This window comes from Scyliorhinus torazame, chromosome 2, assembly GCF_047496885.1.
Source record: "Scyliorhinus torazame isolate Kashiwa2021f chromosome 2, sScyTor2.1, whole genome shotgun sequence".
Lineage (NCBI taxonomy): Eukaryota > Metazoa > Chordata > Chondrichthyes > Carcharhiniformes > Scyliorhinidae > Scyliorhinus > Scyliorhinus torazame.
Window position 1 is genome coordinate 232,746,928 of NC_092708.1, and position 21,303 is coordinate 232,768,230.

A 21,303-nucleotide genomic window follows, 5' to 3' on the forward strand; every position below is an offset into this window, starting at 1 on the left:
CCATAGATCACTAGAATAAATGTTGCAATACTTTAAACAGCAAATTTCAAGAACACAGCCCATCTTCTGAAATTTTAAAAATAATTAGTGTAACAATTCAGCAAATAGATTAGAAAATTCAAAAATAGTGGCTAAGTTAGAAAGGCTTTTTTAATCAAATAAGAGTTTAAATCTTTTTCTAAATTAAGAGTTTTAAACAATTGTATCTTTACGCTCAATTAATTGCTGGATTCCACGGACTTCCGGCGGCGACCATGGAGTAAGCGGTCGCACATTTGGCAGCTCTCGCTCATGGTGGGCTTTGTGTGGCTTTTAAGCCGGATTGTTGTAGAAAATTTGTAGAGAAAGGGTGTAGAAGCAGAAACAGAAGAAAGGGACCCCCAGTTTATGGAGCCCAGAAATCATCGGAAAACAACAAACCAGACGGTGGTGGCGAATGAGGAGCGGACAGCATGCGTGGAAATGGCGGATGAACAGGGTCAGACCCCGTCAGCTCAGTGGTCGATGGACCAGTTGGTGAGCTTCTTAAATGAGAAGTTCACCCAACAATGGAAGGAAAGGGTGCAGGACCTGGCTTGGGCTGTGGGCTCGATCAAGGCAGTGGTTGACCGCGTGGAGACGAAACTGGCGGCCCAGGGTCCTGCGATTCACAGGTTGGAGGAGCTGGCGGGAGAGCATGAGGACCAGTCCACCTTGACGGCAGCTGAGATTGGGATGCTCAGTGACCAGCATAAGAGGCTGCTGGAGAAAGTGGAGGCAGAACATTTGGATTGTGGGTCTGCCAGAGGGAATCGCTGGTGTGTTTAGGGGAAGATGCTGGAGAAGCTGCTTGGGGAAGGTGCGTTTGATCGACCGCTGGAGGTGGATCAGGCCCACAGAGCACTGATGCGCAAGCCCCAGGGGGGTGAGCCGCCAAAGGCGATGGTGGTGCGATTACATGCGTTCCTGGTCTAGGAGCTGACTATTAGGTGGGCCAGGCAGATGTGGGAAGATGTTGAGATCCGAGTGTACCAGGACCTGAGAGCAGAGCTCGCAAAGGAGGGCGAGCTTTAGTAAGGTCAAGTCGACCCTGTACAAAAAGGACACAAAGTTCAGACTTCTGTTCCTGCCCCGCCTATGGATGACCTATGGGGGCCGGGAGTGGTACTTTGGCTCGGCGAAGGAGGCAGCGGACTTCATTAAGGAGAATAGACTGACAGGAAGACTGAGGAGAACTGAACTGTTTTGTAAAACTTTGGATCTGCACTGTTTGGACCGATTTCGGGGGTTTTGCTTGTTCTTGCTATTTTTTTCTGTTCGGTTTGTGGTTAGGCTTGTATATAGTAATTTGTGAAGGGAGATGGGGTGGGCCTTTGTGCTCAGACCTTGGGAGGGATCGTTGTTTTTGCTTCTTGCCTTTGTTTCAACTGTTTGCACTAAGAGCGGGCGGGGGGGGGCGGCAGACGTGACCCAGTTTTGGGGGGGGGGGTAGATGCTTGGCGCCATGGGTAGGTCTGCCAGGGTAGCTGGAAGGGCTAGTTCACGGAAGCAAAATGGCGGATAGCTGAAGACCGAGGGGGGAGGGGGGGGGGAGAGAAAGAGAGGAGATGAGGGGGGGGGGGAAAAAAAAAAGAGATGAGACTGCTGTTGGGGAGGGGACTTTCAAGGTGGAGGAGGGTTGATGACGGTAGTTGGGTGGGCCAGGGGAGGTGCAAGAAATGGGCCGCAGACTGGCCTGGGAGAGGGTACGGTTTATCGGCGGGGGTACCCCCGGCCAGGCTGGTCATGTGGTACATTCGGGGTCTCAATGGGCCAGTCAAAAGGGCTTGTGTGTTCGTGCACTTGAGGCAACTGAAGGTGGAAGTGGCCATGTTGCAGGAGACACGTTCGAAGCTGGGGGCGGGGGGGTTGATCAGATGAGGAAGGGATAGGTTGGGCAGGTGTTTCGTTCGGGATTAGACATTAAAATGAGGGGCGTGGCAATTCTGGTTAATAAACGGGTGGCGTTCGAGGTGGGGAAGATAGAGGTGGACCCGGGGGGTAGATATGTTAAGGTTAGTGAGAGGTTGGAGGGAATGGCCGTGGTATTGGTAAATATATATGCCCCAAACTGGGATGATGTTGAGTGTGTCAGACGGGTGCTGGGGAAGATCCCGGACCTGGATTCAAATCGACTTGATCATGGGGGAGATTTTAACACAGTCCTGGATCCGAGGCTGGATCGTTTGAGTTCCAGGTCTGGGAAGGTATCAGCTATGGCAAAAGGAGCTGCGTTGGTTTATAGTGCACATTGGGGTGGGGGGTGGGGAAGAGAACCGTGGAGATTTGGGAGGTCAAGGAGTAAGGAGTTTTCATTCTACTCCCACGTACACAAGGTATATTCCCGGATAGACTTCTTTGTGTTAGGCGAAACGCTGCTGGCTGAGGTGGTGGATGCTGAATATTCAGCAATTGTGGTGTCAGACCAGTTCCCGCACTGGGTAGACCTGCAAGTCAACAAAGGAAAGGCCCAGCGGCTGCAATGGAGGTTGGATGTGGGGCTGATAGTGGAGGAGGAGGCGTATGAGCGGGTGAGGGAGGCCATTCAGGGGCATATGAGGATCAATGACACAGGCGAGGTTCTGGCAGGGGTGGTGTGGGAGGCACTGCAGGCGGTTATTAGGGGGGGAAAACTCATCTCAATTCGGGCTCATAAGGAGAAGGCTGAGCGGGCGGAGTTGGACAGGCTGGTAGGCGAAATTTTACAGGTGGACAGGAGGTACGCGGAGTCTCCGGATGACTGGTTTCTGAAGGAGCGTCAGAGATTGCAGCTGGAATTTGGGCTCCTGTCCACAGGTAAGACAGAGGGACAGCTGAGGGTGAAGGGGACGGTGTATGAATAAGGGGAAAAAGCCAGCAGGATGTTGGCACACCAGCTAAGGAAACAGGAGGCAGCGAGAGAGATTGGGAAAGTAAAAGATACAGGGGGAATTTGGTTTTGGATCCGGCGGGGGTGAATAATGTGTTTCGGGAGTTTTACAGTAGATTGTAAAAATCGGAACCACCAGCCGGGGAGGAAGGTATGAAACGATTCCTGGTTGGGGGGGGGGGGGGGGGGGGGGCAGGCTGGAGTTCCCGAGGATAGATGAGGAGTTGGTGGAGGGATTGGGAGTCCCAATTGGGCTTGGGGAGGTTATAGACGGGTTGGGGGCGATGCATAGCGGGTAAGGCCCTGGGACCTGACGGATACTCGGTTGAGTTCTGTAAAAAGTTTTCCGGGTTGCTAGGGCCACTCCTGGTAAAGGATTTTAATGAGTCCAAGGAGCTGGGAGTGTTCCCCCAACGTTACCGCAGGCATTTATCTCACTTATTTTGAAGTGGGATAAAGATTTGGAGAGTTGTGCGTCGTATAGACAGATCTCCCTGTTGAATGTGGATGCTAAATTGTTGGCAAAGATCTTGGCCGTACGCATAGAGGATTGTGTCCCGGAGGTAATCGGGGAGGACCAGACGGGATATGAAAGGACGACACCTGATGTCCAATATTAGACAGCTCCTAAATGTGATAATGATGCCTGCAGAGGGGCGCAAGGTCGAGGTGGTGGTGGCTATGGATGCAGAGAAGGCCTTTGATCAGGTGGACTGGAAGTATCTTTGGGATGTCCTGAGAAGGTTTGGGTTTGGAGAGGGATTCGTGGATTAGGCCCAGTTGCTATATCAGGCACCGGTGGTGAACGTAAGGACCAACTGGGTCCATTCAGAGTATTTTAGTCTGTGCAGAGGGTCAGGGTACAAGGCAGGGGTGCATACTCTCCCCACTTCTGTTTGCCCTGGCCATGGAGCCTTTGGCAATGGCATTGAGGGCATCGAACATTTAGCAGGGGATAGTGAGACAGGGGTGGAGCATAGGGTCTCGCTCTACGCGGATGATTTGCTCCTGTAGCAACAGACCCATGGAGGGGATTGCAGATATTATGTGAATGCTGGAGGGATTTGACGGTTCTCAGGTTACAAACTAAACATGAGCAAGAGCGAGGTCTTCGTGATCCAGGCAAGGGGGCAGGAGAGGAGACTGAGGGAGATGCCGTTCAAAGTGGTGGGAAGGAGTTTTAGGTATCTGGGGATTCAGGTGGCAAAGGATTGGGGGCAGCTTCATAAATTAAATTTGGGCAGGGTGATTGAGCAAATGAAAGGGGATTTCCGCAGGTGGGACGTGTTCCTGCTGTCATTGCTGGGGCGGGTACAGACTGTGAAAATGACAGTCCTCCTGAGATTGCTGTTTGTGTTTCAGTATCTCCCAATCTTTATCCCCAAGGCATTTTTTAGGAAAATGAATGCGACGATCTTGGGTTTTATATGGGCTGGGAAAGCCCCACGGGTGAAGAAGATCCTTCTGGAACAGGAACGCGGGGAGGGAGGCTTGGCCCTTCCGAACTTAATTCCTACTGGGTGGTAATATTTCGATGGTTAGGAAGTGGGTAGTGGGGGAGGAGTCGATGTGGGAGCAGGTAGAGGCTCACATCTTGTAAGGGCACGAGTCTGGAGGCTCTGTTAACGGCACCTCTGCCGTTCTCACTGGCTCGGTACTCCAGAAGTCCAGTTGTAGTGGCAGCCCCGGGAGTGTGGGGGCAATGGAGGCAGCATGTGAGACTGGAGTCAGTGTGGTCACCGATCTGTGACAATCACCGGTTTGCTCCAGGGGGGCTTTAGGAGGCGGCAGCGGGCAGGGATTGAGAGATTTGGGGATCTCTTCACTGAGGAGAGGTTCCCGAGTCCGGAGGAGCTAGAGGAGGAGTTTGAGTTGTCGGGTGGGAACGGATTCCGGTACCTGCAGGTGAGTCACGGAAGTGGAGAATAAGGGCATGGAATCTAATATATAGATATATAGGTAACTAGGAGTTAGGGCGGGGGGAGTTGGGTATATTACTGTGGGGTTTTTGCCCGTGTCGCTCTGTTATTTAGAATGTCGATATGTTAAAATGTTACAATTATAAATGCCTCAATAAAATGTATTCTAAAAAAAAAAAAAAAAATTACTGGATTCCACAGCTAGAAAGTCTATAAAACAATCCATTTTTATGCATCAAGAATGGAACCATTAAAATTTGCAGCGAACACATTTAAAATAGTTGTATGGATTATTTAATATAAGCCTATGTACTACACATCTATGTCGTTGATCATCGTGAATGACTATGATTTAGTGGCCATTACTGGAACATGGTTAAAGGATGGTCACGATTGGGATTTAAATATCCAAGTGTATCAAACTATTTGGAAGGACAGAGTGGATGGTAAGGGAGGTGGTGTAGCTCTGTTATTTAAGATTGACATCCGGGCAGTAGTGAGGGATGACATAAATGCTATGGAGGTTAAGGTGGAATCCATTTGGGTGGAAATCAAGAATAGTAAGGCGAAAAAGTCACTGATAGGAGTAGGCCACCAAATAGTAACATTATGGTGGGGCGGGCAATAAACAAAGAAATAACTGATACATGTAGAAATGGTACAGCAGTTATCATGGGAGATTTTAATCGACACGTCGATTGGTTTAACCAGGTTGGTCAAGGCAGCCTTGAGGAGGAGTTTAGAGAAGCTTCCTAGAACAGTATGCAATGGAACCTACGAGGGAACAAGCGGTCCTAGATCTGGTCCTGTGTAATGAGACAGGATTGATTAATGATCTCATAGTTAGGGATCCTCTCGGAAGGAGCAATCACAATATGGTGGAATTTAAAATACAGATGGAGGGTGAGAAGGTAAAATCAAACACTAGTGTTTTGTGCTTAAACAAAGGAGATTACAATGGGATGAGAGAAGCGCTAGCTAAGGTAGACTTGGGGCAAAGACTTTATGGTGACACAGTTGTGGAACAGTGGAGTACCTTCCAAGCGATTTTTCAGTGCTCAGCAAAGGTTTGTACGAAAAGAAAGGAAGGACGGTAGAAGGAGGGAAAATCGACCGTGGATATCTAAGGAAATAAGGGAGTATCAAATTGAAGGAAAAAGCATACAAAGTGGCAAAGATTAGTGGGAGACTAGAAGATTGGGAAATCTTATGAGGGCAACAGAAAGCTAATAAAAAAAGCTATAAAGAAGAGTAAAATAGATTAGGAGAGTAGGAGTCTAAATTTGCTCAGAATATAAAAACAGATAGTAAAAGTTTCTACAAATATATAAAACAAAAAAAACAAAAAAAGAGTGGCTCAGATAAATATTGGCCCTTTAGAGGATGAGAAGGGAGATATAATAATGGGAGATGAGGAAATGGCCGAGGAACTGAACGGGTTTTTTGGGACAGTCTTCACAGTGGAAGACTCAAATAACATGCCTGTGGCTGATGGAAATTAGGCTATGATATGTGAGGACCTTGAGACGATTGTTATCACTTGAGGTAGTGATGGGCAAGCTAATGGGGCGAAAGGTAGACAAGTCTCCTGGCCCTAATGGAATGCATCCCAGAGTACTAAAAGAGATGACATGGGATATTGCAAATGCACTAGTGATAATTGACCAAAATTCACTAGACTCTGGGGTGGTCCCGGCGGATTGGAAATTTGCAAACTTGACAGTATGGTTTAAAAAAGGAGGTAGGCAGTGTAGCCAGTTAAAATGGCTAACTCCCGATTTAGAATGGCTACCTCCCGATTTAAAATGGCGAACGTCAGCCAACAGGACACAAACAAGCAGCTGCATGTTGAGTGTGTATTTACCTCTGGAAAGGCCAGACAAGATCGATACCAGCAACCATCAGCATAACAAAACACCAGCCATCTGCATATTAATGAGCAATCCCCGGGAACAATAGGCAACATTTAGATACATAAAGCCAACCCAGACTCGTTGGCGCCAGCAGAAGCCTACACAAAGGGAGGTGAACGACCACCTCAAGACCGCCCATCGATCAAGGAATCGCTCCAGCATTGGAGAAAATCGAACCAAGTGATTGGGACAAAGTCCAATCACTTGGAACCAGGTACAGGGTCCGCCCCGAAAGGCGGGAAGCCCCTCGGGACTATAAGAATATAGTCCAAGTTCAAATCGACCCTTCTGCTTCCCCTTCCTCTGCTTCTCTTCTGGACCGGGTCACTCAGCAACACGAATCAACCCTTGACAGTGACCGGTCCAGCCATCGCTGAAATCTAGTAAGTCTTACTTCAACGCTGGCTACGAGATAGGCGCTCCTAGCTACCAATCTGTACCAACTTCGAATCCCGCAGGCTCAGAACCCGAACGAAAGGCCATTCGTCTCCCTGACCTGGTGGGCCAGTTCCAAGTATTGGCCTGTTAGTTGTAGGAAGTAGCTTAGACGTAGAATTTATGCATGAGTAGTGATTACTGTGTATAATAAATGTGCTTTGATTTAACTCTTACTAAGCGGTGTATTGGGTTGTTGATCATTACTCGGACTTGAACCACGTGGCGGTATCAGAAAGATACCTGGCGACTCAAGAGCAAAGGTGATAAAGCAGAGCAATTAAACCAAGGCAAAAGTTAGCAACAGCAGAAAGCGGGAAATTATAGGCCAGTTAGCTTAACTCGGTAGTAGGGAAGATGCTGGAATCAAGGAAGAAATAGCGAGGCATCTGGATGGAAATTGTCCCATTGGAGAGACGCAGCATGGGTTCATAAAGGGCAGGTCATGCCTAACTAATTTAGTGGAATTTTTTGAGGACATTACCAGTGCGGTGGACAACGGGGAGCCAATTGATGTGGTAGATCTGGATTTCCAGAAAGCTTTTGACAGGGTGCCACACAAAAGGTTGCTGCATAAGATAAAGATCCATAACGTTAAGGGTAAAGTAATAGCATGGATAGAGGATTGGTTAATTAATAGAAAGCAAAGAGTGGGGATTAATAGGTGTTCTCTGGTTGGCGATCAGTAGCTAGTGGTGTCGCTCAGGGATCAGTGTGGGCCCACAATTGACATAGGTGATTTGGAGTTGGGGATCAAGTGAAATGTGTCCACGTTTGCAGACGGTACTAAGATGAGTGGTAAAGCAAAAAGTCTGCAGAGGGATTTGGATAGGTTAAGTGAATGGGCTAGGGTTTGGCAGATGGAATACAATGTTGACAAATGAGAGGTTATCCATTTTGGTAGGAATAACAGCAAAAGGGATTATTGTTTAAATGATAAAATATTAAAACATGCTACTGTGCAGAGGTACTTGGGTGCTCTAGTGCACGAGTTGCAAAAAGTTGGTTCACAGGTGCAACAGGTGATTAAGGTGGCAAATGGAATTTTGTCCTTCATTGCTAGAGGGATGGAGTTTAAGAGTAGGAAGGTTATGCTGCAGCTGTATAAGGTGTTAGTGAGGCCACACCTGGAGTACTGTGTTCAGTTTTGGTCTCCTTACCGGAGAAAGGACGTACTGGCACTGGAGGGTGTGCAGAGGAGATTCACGAGGTTAATCCCAGAGTCGAAGGGGTTGGATTACGAGGAGAGATGGAGTATACTGGGACTTTACTCGTTGGAATTTAGAAGGATGAGGGGGGATCTTATAGAAACATATAAAATCATGAATGGAATAGATAGGATAGATGCGGGCAGGTTGTTTCCACTGGCGGGTGAAAGCAGAACTAGGGGGCATAGCCTCAAAATAAGGGGAAGTAGATTTAGGACTGAGTTTAGGAGGAACTTCTTCACCCAAAGGGTTATGAATCTATGGAATTCCCTGCCCAGTGAAACATTTGAGGCTCCTTCATTAAATGTTTTCAAGATAATGATAGATAGTTTTTTGGAGAATAAAGGAATAAAGGGTTATGGTGTTCGGGCCGGAACATGGAGTTAAGTCCACAAAAGATCAGCCATGATCCCATTGAATGGCGGAGCAGGCTCGAGGGACCAGATGGCCTACTCCTGCTCCTAGTTCTTATGTTACTTTAGAACAAAGAACAGTACATCAGATCAGAGGAACAGGCCCTTCGGCACTCCAAGCCTCTGTTGGTAATGATGCCCGTCTAAACTAAAACCTTATGCGCTTCCGGCGTCCATATCCCTCGATTCATGTATTCGTCAAGATGCCTCATAAATGTCGCGATCGTATCCGCTTCCACCATCTCCCCCAGCAGCACGTTCTTGGCACTCACCAACCTGTGTAAAAATCCTGACTCTCACATCTCCTCTAAACTTCCCCATCGCACCCCCTCGTAATTGACTTTTCCATCCTGGGAAAAAGCACCTGACTATCCACTCCGTGCATGTGCTCATAATTTTGTAAATCTCTATCAGGTCGCCCCTCAACCTCCATCATTCTGTGAAAACAATCAATCAGAGTTTATCCAATCTCTCCTCATAGCTAATACCCTCCAGATCAGGCAACATCCTGGTAGGCCTCTTCTGTACCCTCTCCAAAGTAGTGTGGCAACCAGAATTGTGCACAATATCCCAAATGTGGACTAACTAAGGTTCTGTTGGGGTGGCATGGTAGCATAGTGGTTAGCACTGTTGCTTCACAGCGGCAGGGTCTCAGGTTTGATTCCCAGCTTGGGTCACTGTGTGCCCAGTGTCTGCACGGGTTTCCTCTGGATGTTCCGGTTTCCTCCCACAAGACGTGCTTGGTAAATGAATTGGACATTGAATTCTCCTTTCGTGTACCCGAACAGACGCAGGTGTGTGGCGACTAGGGGATTTTCTCAATAACTTCATTGCAGTGTTAATGCAAGCCTACTTGTGACACTAATATAGCTGCAGCATGACTTGCCAATATTTATACTCAATGTCCCAACCGATGAAGGCAAGAATGGCGTATGCGTTGTTGACTACCTTATCCACCTGCATTGCCACTTTCAGTGATCTGTGGACCTGTATGCCCAGATCTGTCTGTCAATACTCCTAAGGGTTCTGCCACATACTGTGTAATTCCCACCTGTGTTAGGTCTTGCAAAATGCATTGCCTCACATTTGTCCAGATTAAACTCCAACTGCCATTTTTCTGCACAAGTCTCCAACCGATCTATACCCTGCGGTATCCTCTGGCAATCCTCTTCCATTATCTGCAACTCCATCAATCTTTGTGTCGAGGGCGGCATGACGGCACAGTGGTTAGCACTGCTGCCTCACGGAGCCGATGACCTGGGTTTGATCCCAGCCCCGGTCACTGTCCCTGTGGAGTTTGCACATTCTCCTTGTCTGCGTGGGTCTAACCCCCACAACCCAAAGATGTGCAGAGTAGGTGAATTGGCCACACTAAATTGGAAAAACAATTAATTGGGCACTTTAGTAAAAAAAAAAAATTCAGAAAGATTTGTAAAAGCCACTGGCGTTAGCCATTTAAACAAAGGTTTGTTAGTTATTGGGCCAGGTACTGTAGATCTGAAACCAGATTAGCCAGTTTGAGGCATGTCACAGAGCTCACAGCCTATTTAGGTGCCTTTCCATTGAACCTGCACTACAGGGAGGAGAGGTAGCTGGTATTATTCATGGGAGTTACTAGCAAATCACTCAATGGGAAAGATATCTGAATAGTATTTTTTTTTTTTAATTTAGAGTACCCAATTCATTTTTTCCAATTAAGGGGCAATTTAGAGTGGCCAATCGACGTAGCCTGCACATCTTTGGGTTGTGGGGCGAATCCCACACAGACACAGGGAGAATGTGCAAACTCCACACGGACAGTGACCCAGAGCCGGGATCAAATCTGGGACCTCAGCGCAGTGAGGCTGCAGTGCTAACCCACTGCGCCACCATGCTGCCCTCGCCTGAATAGTATTCTACCCTGTGGCAGGGATGTCAATAGTAGCCTTCCCTGTGACGGGGGAGAGAAAGAGACAGCCTAAACAACTAAGTCAGGAATGCAAGTCTGGCCTTGAAATGGGAAATTTGTACATCTCGGGTTCAAAGTCGACCAGTAGGAGAATGCGCACCTTGAAATACTTTTTGATTTTTCTGTAGTAGTTAAAATCAAGGGGAGATTCGATTAAAACAGTTCATCTGTACCTTCACTTGCTGTCTGTAGCATTATAAAGCTGAACAATTTTTATCTGCCCCAGAAAAAAGTGTTTCCAGGACACAAGCTGAAATGTCGCAGAAATGCATGTAACTGATACAGTGAGGGTGGGAAGGTGTCCTATCAGGCCTACAGATTACACTATTGTAATTATATATTGACCCGGTATATGTATAGGTGACTCAGGGCACACGTTAGGCCTGTCAGAAATGGGGCAGTGCTAAAAACAAGAACTTGAGGGAGATGCTACAACACACTGTTAGTCTACGCATTCTGTGGATTGGCACGATGAAGCTCTCGCCCCCACTTCCGAGAGACTAGGATTCTCTGATAGGAAGGGTCAATCACCAGATGTCTCTTCTGAACAATTACAAAGTGACAAAGCGACTGATACAAGACCTGAAGCTGCAGAGACTTGGTGCAGCTTCCCGGCCTGGAACTTATGGCAGGGTCTGAAGCAAAAAAAAAAGTCTGAAAATTGAATAATGAGGGGACAGTCGAAAACATCACGTTGTTGAAAACAAAGGAATAACTATCGAGGTGACTGGTTTGGGATGCCGAACAAGGTGGAGAAAGGAAACGTTACACAACGTGATGATGCACGTTTGCAGAGGCACACGTCTCCTTACAAACTGCCGTGATTTCAGTGAATAAAAATAGGAACTTAATGAGATGAGACAATAAATACACTGGAAATAATATTACATGCACTGAAGAATGAAGCTATATAAATATTTTCTGCTCACCTTTTTCATAATCTCACTGCAATCAGGATGCATCCTTTTACCAAGTTGCCTTTTTTCAATGAGCTGCTCCTCCAGACTAAATAACAATACACCTTTCCTGTCATTTTGATGTCTAGATGCCATAATCACTTGCAATCCTAGATTAGAAACAGATGAAAATAATTACTGTCTAATCTTTTTTATTCATATTCAGACAGAATAGTTACATGATCAGCCTGCTTGGTTTGCTCAAATCAATTCTCCTCACCCCTTCTTCAATTTGGTCCCTGTTTCTAAGATGCTCTGCTTTAAAAAAAAGAATAAACATGCTTTGAATTGGAGCCTTCTTGGCCCCTGGACATTAAATTGTATTATCAGTGACCTATTCGAACCATAGAAAAATTAAGCACAGAAATACGCCATTCAGCTCATTGCATCTTCTCCAGCTAGCAGATTTTATCTGAAAACTCAATTTTCCTTACAATGCATTAGAGGATATAAAAGGGCCCCATGCTCATTTCTTAACCATAAATAACATTTCACTTACGTTTCTAGAACCCAAGTTACTTGAACACCGTCGAAGGCAAAACATAATGTTGAGTGCCAAGGAGGAGAGAAGGAGCAGTTGAGAGTTTTAATGAGAGTTTGGCTCAAGATAAAATAGAGCTGTGTGTAAACTGGAATGTCAAGGCTTGGTAATCGCTTCTGCTTTTGCACCAGACAAATTGCAGTAAGAATGGTTCCTAATTTTAAAGATAACTATAACTAAGCTGAAAGCAACAGAATGTCGTAATGTAGGCCTCCTCGAAGGGGGCTGTCCTCAGAAAAGAAACAGTGTCATATATTGTATATATACTACTGTTGGATGTATTAACTTTGGCTTGCTGCTGTACCTCCCCGAGGTACAGTGATGTAGCTCCGGCCGTGAATAAACGTATGTTAAAGAGACTTGGTGTTCGATTGATCATTTCATCCGGACTGAAGGGAAACGAATTCTCACAGTCAGTCAAAATTGAATTTCAGGAGGTTTTTGAAAGTTCAAAGAGGAACAGTGGTAGGGCTATTGGAGGGACAGACCACAGTGGCTGGAGGAAACACCAATGGTGGAGAAAGTAAATGGAAAATACAGTCATTCAACATCCGAGGCAGAAGGCACACACGTAAATGTACTGTCCAAGGAAATAATTGAGGTGAGGCAAGACAATGGAAGGATCTAAATACAAAGTGAGGATCCTAAAAGCAATTCACTGGACCTTGCATAGCCAGGTGAGCAGGCAAAGGTAGAGTTGTAGGACTGCGCACAGGAAAGTAGATAGGATATTATGTTCATATATGTTCCAACATGCAAATATGGAGCCAGGGACTTGCAGCAAGGAAAACATGTAATTCCAGACTCAAGGTGCTTAAGAAATGGATGCTTAGACATTCACGGATAAATTGGCAGTTGGTGATACTTAACCAAGTACACTGTACAACATTCCATTCATTACAAAATGCTTCCAGACAGTTTCTCAAATTTCTACTCAGCACATAACCTGAAGGTTGCCATTTCCAGGCTTCACTGTTCTTAATGTCAGCTGGGGTTAACTTGGAAGCACTCGTGCCTCTGGGGCACATGGTCATGGTTTCAACTCTGACTCCAGAGCGCGAGCACAAAAATCAAAGATGATACTCCAACCAAGGGTTGCAAAAGTGCTGCTCTGTCAGAGGTGCCATCTTTTGGTTGAGACATTAAACTAAGGCACCACTTGCCAGCTCAAGTGGAATTGAAAGAACCTACAGCATTATTGCAGAGGAGGAGAGGGAGAGTTATCCCTAGAGTTCTGGCCAATATACATCCCTCAATTATCACAAAAACATCTGGTCAAAAACAGAAAATACTGGACAATCTCAGCAGGTTTGACAGCATCTGAGAGAAGGGAGCGAATGTTTCGAGTCCGGATGACTCTTATCTGGTCATTATCACATTGCTGTTTGTGGGAGCTTGCCGTGTGTAAATTACATGCTGCATTTCGACTGCACTTCTTCACTTGCTGTAACGCATTTGAGACATCCAGTGGTCGTGTAAAGTGCTATATGAATGCAATTCTTTCTTTCAGATTCACGCAGGCCTGTATCCAGTCCCTGTACTCGCTACTTATAATTACAAGGTAACGTGAAACCGACCCCACCCCAAGTCAACACAGCTTCCGATTCGGGCATTATATCATGTTTTTAACTCCCCATCTGTTTCATTCTCCTGGGCCCTGGACTATACATCAGTAACATGCATGTAGATTTATAGATTTATAATATTAAAAATTAACAATGATTTGAATCAAATACATACAAAATCACCACATTTAACAATTATGAATAAGCACTTGCTCCTCAAATAAATATGTTGGACACATGACCTCATATTGAATAGCATCACTTTGCATTTTCTTTCTAACAAATCAACACTTTTTTTTGAAAAATCCAGAAAGTGATCTTTTTCACCTTCCTTAATTTACATGTATCTAACTCTTATGTAATTTGGAACCATATTTTCTGCTTATGGTTTTGCACTTCCTTCCTTTTACTCGGGTACCACAGGGCAATGCCAGTTTATTACATTCATTAATATATCGAAAAGCACCAGAATAGGAAAGGTTAAACTTGTATTAACAGTTCTAAAGTTGTGCCTAAAAGAACCAATTTTAGGCATGTTAAGCAACGCTGCTTCCATTGACCTTCGTCATTGTGTGGCACTTTAACTTGTTTTCCAGAGTAACTCAAAGGGGCCTACATGGCATGACCCACAAGGAACGTTTTAGTCGCTGTGCAGCTTAGAGGGAACACTGGTACCAATACCTGGTACGCCATTGCAGGGGTGCAGGGGCTGTTTAGCACAGGGCTAAATCGCTGGCTTTGAAAGCAGACCAAGGCAGGCCAGCAGCATGGTTCGATTCCCGTAACAGCCTCCCCGAACAGGCGCCTGAATGTGGTGACTAGGGGCTTTTCACAGTAACTTCATTTGAATCCTACTTGTGACAAGAAGCGATTTTCTTTCTTTCATTTGGAAAGGAAGAATTAACACTGCACTACATACTCTTTCCTACAATTTAATATTAATCATTGTATTTTAGTGTTTTCCTGAGCAAGTGACAACCAAACAACTTCAAACTGGTATTTCAATGACTGAAACAACATGCATCTTAACTACAGAGCATGATTTAAGCCACTTATTTGCAATTTCTGTGGTGGGGACTATAGTAAATTCCCAAAACAGTGGGAAACAAAATCTCAAAACACACTTCCAAAAAATGTGAAATATTCTATCATTGTGAGGTGATGGGCCCAATTCTGATGCTGACATAAGGAAATATTTCTTTTTTGAGGCAACTTTATCTCATTCATTCACAGGATATGGTAGTCGATGGCAATGAAAGGACTTATTGTCCTCCTTGAAAAGCTGTTGGTCAGTTTTCTTCATGAACTGCAGCAGTCCATTGGAACTGTACTTCATGAAGGCAACTGGGGTAGGTCATTCAGCCTGTTGAGCTTGCTGCGCCATTCAATACGATCTTGACGGATCAGTCACTTCAATGTGGTTTACACACACTAGCCCCATAACCAAAATCTGTCAATCGCTGCTTTGAGCTTCCATAGCCCTCTGGGCCAGATAATTCCAAAAATTCACAATCCTCTGAGTAAAGACATTTCTCCCCATCTCAGTCCTAAGTGGCACCCCCCTTATTTTGAAAGACCTCACTACTCCTGTACTAAAATCATCTTGCAATCAAGGCTCACATCCCAGTACTTTTCACAGTAACTTCAATGAAGCATTTTTTTGTGTGACAATAAGCGATTATTATTATCCTTCCTAATAGCTTGCTGCACCTGCATGCTAGCCTTCAGTAACTTATGGACAAAGACACCCAGGTCCTCTTGTGATCTACACGTTGCAATTTCTTACCATTCAAGAAGTACACAAGTAGTGAAGGTACTCTGCCATTGCTGTTCGGAAGGTGGGAGCTTGATCGATGAAAGAACTATACATTTGCAAGTCACGACAACGTGTGACTTGGAGGTAGCACTGTTCTTGTGTGCCTGGTACCCTGTCCTTCTAGGCAGCAAATGCCACCGATTTGCAAGATGCTATCAAAAAAGCTCAGGCAATCTGCAGCATTGAATCTTGTAGATGGTACACACTGCAGCCATGTTCTGTTGACAGTGCAGGGAGTGAATGTTTACGGTGAGGGAGGCAATGGCAATCAGCCTGGCTGCTTTGTCCTAAGTGGCATTGAACTCTTGCCTTTATTGGACCTGTACTCACCCAGACAAGTGGACATAATCCCATTACAATCCTGACTCTTGCCATGTAGGTGGTGTAAGAACTTTGGGGTGAATCATTTGTCACAGAATACCCAGGTTCTGACCTGTTCTTGTAGACACAGTACATGTGTGGCCGGTTCAATTTGATGATGGCAATGTCAATTGAATGCCAAAGGACGGTGGGCAAACCCTCTCTTCTCAGAACTGACCACTGCCTCAGACATGTTGCCAGATCAAGCCTGGATGCTGTTGACGTCTTGCTGCATGCAGGAATTGACTGCTTTATTTTACAAGGAATTATAAATGACACTGAATGCGATGCAATCATCCCCACCTCTGATCTTATGATGAAGATCCAACTGTCTCCCAGCTGCTAAGACAAAAGGGGATGCTTTAACTCTACAGCACAAGCACAATTCTTCATTAATTTGGGAGTTGTGAATTCTTCCACTAGTCTCCTCGCATCTGAATACCGGACAAGATATTGAAGAGGTTACACTTTCAGAAGGAAGAAAATGGCTGAGAAAAAAAAACCATGGAGCAATCAGAGGTTGCTCTATCCATCTGAAAACACTGCGGTTCAAACTCGAATTATAAAACTATACCCACACGCTCAAAGAGGAGTTGCTGTGCCGGAAAAGGAGACAAAAATAACGGTTGCTAGACCGAGGCCAACTGCAGGGTATCACTGAAATCCCTACGGTTGCATACACAAAAGAGTTCAGATACATGTATGCTATGTAGGCCATAATAAATAGAAAGCAAAACAAGAAAGGGAAAAGAATACATGGGCAGTAATTAGATAATGACCCAGATTTTCAAGTCAATGTAACAATGTATACAAATTTAATCTCAGCATTGAAAATCAAGTCATGTCCATTGCAGTTTAAGTACCCTTTAACAATTTGATAATTATTAATTCCAACCAAGAAAAGCTCAGACACTGAAAATGAACTATTACAACTGTTCTGTTTCATTCCGTCAGTTTTTAATTGAATTAAAAAAATCTAAAACTTGATCTTTATCTTGTCAATTTTTCATTCTCCATTTCTAATCACAGCCAGAGTACCACTTGAAATGGTTTCTCTTCCTACTTTCATATTTACCTTGCAAGAATCAATCCTTGACCCCTCCTATTTCTCACTGAAATGCTGCCCCTTGGCAACATCATTTGAAAACAGTCTCAGCTTCCACATGTGCCAATGACACCTCTCAATTCCTCTATTGTTACCAAATTATTCAATTGTCTGTCCGACCAGCAGCAGAAATTTCCTACAGTAAATGCCAGAAAGCCTGAAGCTATTGTTTATGATCCCTGCTACAAACTCAATTCCCAGCCAACCATTCAATCCTTCTCCCTTACAAACTGTGGGAGGCTGAACCGGACAGTACGGTAGCGAAGTGGTTAGCACTGTTGCTTCACAGCACCAGGAACCTGGACTCTATTCCCGACTTGGGTCACTGTCTCCTCCAGGGGCTCCGGTTTCCTCCCACAAGTCCCAAAAGAAGTGTTTGTTAGGTGAATTGGACATTCAGAATTCTCCTTCAGTGTACCCGAACAAGCACCGGTGGTGACATTGGGGATTTTCACAGTAACTTCATTGCAGTGTTAATGCAATCCTACTTGTGACACTAATAATTGTTATTATTGACCAGGGTCATATCTGATCCAGAGATTCTGACTAAACATCCACACCATGACCAAAACTTGTTCAGTTCCACCTCTGTAACATATCCTAACTCCATCCATCTTAATTCATCTGCTGCTAAAACCCTCATTCATACCCCTTACCTCGAGATTTCACGATTCGAATTGTCATCTAATTCGGCCTCTCGAGCAACCCTGATTGTAATTGCTCTGCCATTGGGTGACTGCATCTTCAGCTGCCTAGGCAGAGCCTCTGATAAGGGGACAGCACAAATGGTTGCTGAAGATGATAAGAGCCCATGGCATTGGGCGTTGTATATTGGGGTCACAATTTTAAGAGTAAGGGATCACCCATTTAAGACAGAAATGAGGAGGAATTTCTTCTTTCAGAGTAGTAAATCTGTGGAATTCTTTACCGCAGAGGGCTGCAGAGGCTGGATTGTTAAATATGTTCAAGGTACAGATAGATCGATTAGTAAGGGAATCAAGAGTTATGGGGATAATGGAAGGAAAGTGGAGTTGAAGATTTTAATCAGATTAGTTATGATCTCATTGAATGGCTGAATGACCTCCTTCTGCTCCAGTATCTTATGATCCATAGATGCGGCCAACCTGCTGAATATTTGCTGTTCCTATTTCAGATTTCTACAATCTACAACATATTGTTTTTGTATTAGCAACTTGCAAAAATACTGAACAAAAGCAAGTATTTCACCAAAACTGAGGGACAGAAAACAAAAGAGGGATTGAAACCTACTGGAAAGGTTTCTCATCTGGTATGGATCACTGAACCCTTTTTTTTCTTCCCCAACAGGCAAGGTTGCTGTTATCTCATGCAGTCAAAATAAGATTTCCTCACTGATTACAATTACACTAAGGACTGTGCACTTAATACAGAATTGTGTTTTAATTATCGTTGAGTTAGTATTAAACCAGGTGTTAAGGGACAAACTCTACCAGTGAGTCTCTCACTGCTTCAAACTGACAGTTTGTTAATTCTATTAGGCACACACTTGGCAAATTCTATCCACATAGCAAGAATGGAGTGGCTGTGTTCATTTGTAGCTCGGTCATATCACTATGGAGTTTGGAAATTATGCCTTCCTGGAGTTACAAATGCCCCAGTTATGGGGAGGATTGAATAACTTAATAATAATCTTTGTGTCACAAGTAGGCTTACATTAACACTGCAATGAAGTTACTGTGAAAATCCCCTAGTCGCCACACTCCGGCACCTGTTCGGGTACACGGAGGGAGAATTCAGAGTGTCCAATTCACTGAACAATCACGTCTTTTGGGATGTGTGGGAGGAAACCGGAGCACTCGGAGGAAACCCACGCAGACACGGGGAGAACATGCATACTCCACAGACAGTGACCCAAGCTGGGAATCAAACCCAAGACCCTGGCGTGGTGAAGCAACAGTGCTAACCACTGTGCTACAGTGCCACCCCTTATACACGCAGCACATCAAGTCAAAATAGCTCAAACAATGAGATTTAAGCAAGCAAATACACAGTTGTTCTCCAGGGATATTCCACAAACTTAAATGAGATTAATAGCCAATTCTGTTTGGTGGTTTCGTTCGGTTTAGTGGGAGATTTCTTGCCCTAATTTCAATGGTACCAATCTGCTGAGTTTTTACAGCATTTGTTATTCCTATTTCAGATTTCCACTATCTGCAATGTATCACATTTGTATTAGCAACTATCATATCTTGCAAAAGTACAAAACAAAAGCCAAGCACTTCACCACAATATCTGAAGCATGCTAATAATTACACACATGGGCAGCACGGTGGCGCAGTGAGTTAGCCCTGCTGCCTCACGCGCCAAGGGCCCAGGTTTGATCCCGGCTCTGGGTCACTGGCTGTGTGGAGTTTGCACATTCTCCCAGTGTTTGCGTGGGTTTCGCCCCCACAACCCAAAGATGTGCAAGGTAGGTGGATTGAACACACTAAATTGTCCCGTAATTGGAAAAAAAATTATTGGGTACTCTAAACTTAAAAAAATAATAAATACACACAAACCACCCCACTAAACAAGGAGGGGCATTTAGAAATCCTCACTTTCCTCCAATGTATCCAAAAACAGGTGAGCAGTGAAACTACTTCAGAAACTTAAAGGGATGAGCACAGCCCAGCCCATTTAGTGAACCCACCTCCCATACACCACCGGAAAGATACAAAAGTCTGAGAAAACACACCAACAGATTCAAAAACAGCTTCTTCCCCACTGTTACCAGACTCCTGAATGGCCCTCTTATGGACTGAACTGATCGCTCCACGCAAATTCTCTGCTGCTGTAGCACAATACCCCATGTGCTTCACCCAATGTCTACATACTTATTATATGTCCTATGTTTTTCATGTATGGAAAATACTTTTCACAGTACCTCAGTACATGTGACAATAAATCTAAGAGTTTACCTACACCGGCACCACTGCCTTTAACATTCACTGCTTAGCCCTGTCCATCTACATTATTCATAGTGGACGAAAGCCAAAACTCAGGTCCTGCAAAGAAAAATAAATCCGGGTTCCAGGGCAAAAACAGCAACAAATTCACCCTTGTAACACAATGCCAGTTTTCAGAAGTTGCGAACAGGTTTGTACAAACCAGTTTTACAATGTTAAGAGCTTGCAAGTGGGCTTTGCAAGCCAGCAATCACATTAAACACACTTTCGGTATTCCCAGCAGATACAAAGAAACCAGCAGCTGCCAAAACAGCATAGGATCCGCCAATCTGCCAGCCAGCAATTCCACAAGTTGGGCTTTGACAACTTTACCCTTTTTGAACAGACTTCCCTCCTCTTCATGCCACTCCCAGCCAGGTGAATAAAATGGAACCAAACGAATTTCCCGGAGGCATCAGGTTGCTATTTAGGGATAGCTGAGGTGATAGCTGAGTTTCCAATTTTTTTAATGGGGCATCTTCAGATGTTATTATGTGAACCCCGATTGAAAAAAAAAATACATTTATGGTTATACTCTGGATCTTTTCCGTTAATCAGAAGTTGTTGCACATCGATCCCCAAGAGTGTAGGCCAATGCAGGTTTATGAACCCTAGGCAAATATATTTGGATTAAAAATAAGAAATTGCCCTCCGACTCCTGTTAATCCCAATGCCTTTATCTGGCAGAAACTACCCAAGTGCCAGGCCTCGGCCCGGACCTCCCGCCAACAGGATGGAAGGCACTCACCTGAACATTTTACAGCATTTCAGTAGGCTTTCGAGCGGGTAGAATCAGACCTCGCCCTGCCACCCTCCCCTCATCCGAAGCTACTCCATATAAACCACGGGACCCACAGCACGCCTGGAATGCGGTTCGGAGGACCTCATCCCGCAAGAGGGGGGACACGGCACGCCGGGAAGGCTCGGGTCCTCCCAATCGGAGGACCTCAGCCCGCACAAGAGCTGCGGCACGCCGGGAAGGCTCGGGTCCTCCCAATCGGAGGACCTCAGCCCGCACAAGAGCTGCGGCACGCCGGGAAGGCTCGGGTCCTCCTAATCGGAGGACCTTAGCCCGCACAGAGTCGCGGCACGCCGGGAAGGCTCGGGTCCTCCCAATCGGAGGACCTTAGCCCGCACAGAGTCGCGGCACGCCGGGAAGGCTCGGGTCCTCCCAATCGGAGGACCTTAGCCCGCACAGAGTCGCGGCACGCCGGGAAGGCTCGGAGGACCCAGGTCGATACAGACTGGGGGAGGGGCACTGCTGATGGGAA

At 45.4% G+C, this 21,303-nt stretch overlaps 1 protein-coding gene across 1 annotated transcript in view; it reads right to left on the minus strand.

Annotated features, from left to right (window-relative positions):
- The window catches only part of katnbl1 (katanin p80 subunit B-like 1), a 51,449-nt gene extending 30,477 nt beyond the window's left edge, over window positions 1-20,972 (minus strand). The window contains exons 1-2 of the mRNA XM_072484984.1: window positions 20,781-20,972; window positions 11,653-11,789 (exon numbers count right to left, since the gene is read on the minus strand). Of these exons, the coding sequence (XP_072341085.1) occupies window positions 11,653-11,775 (123 nt within the window). The 5' untranslated portion in view covers window positions 11,776-11,789; window positions 20,781-20,972. The remainder of the gene's footprint in view (window positions 1-11,652; window positions 11,790-20,780) is intronic.
- Window positions 20,973-21,303: the final 331 nt, after the last annotated feature.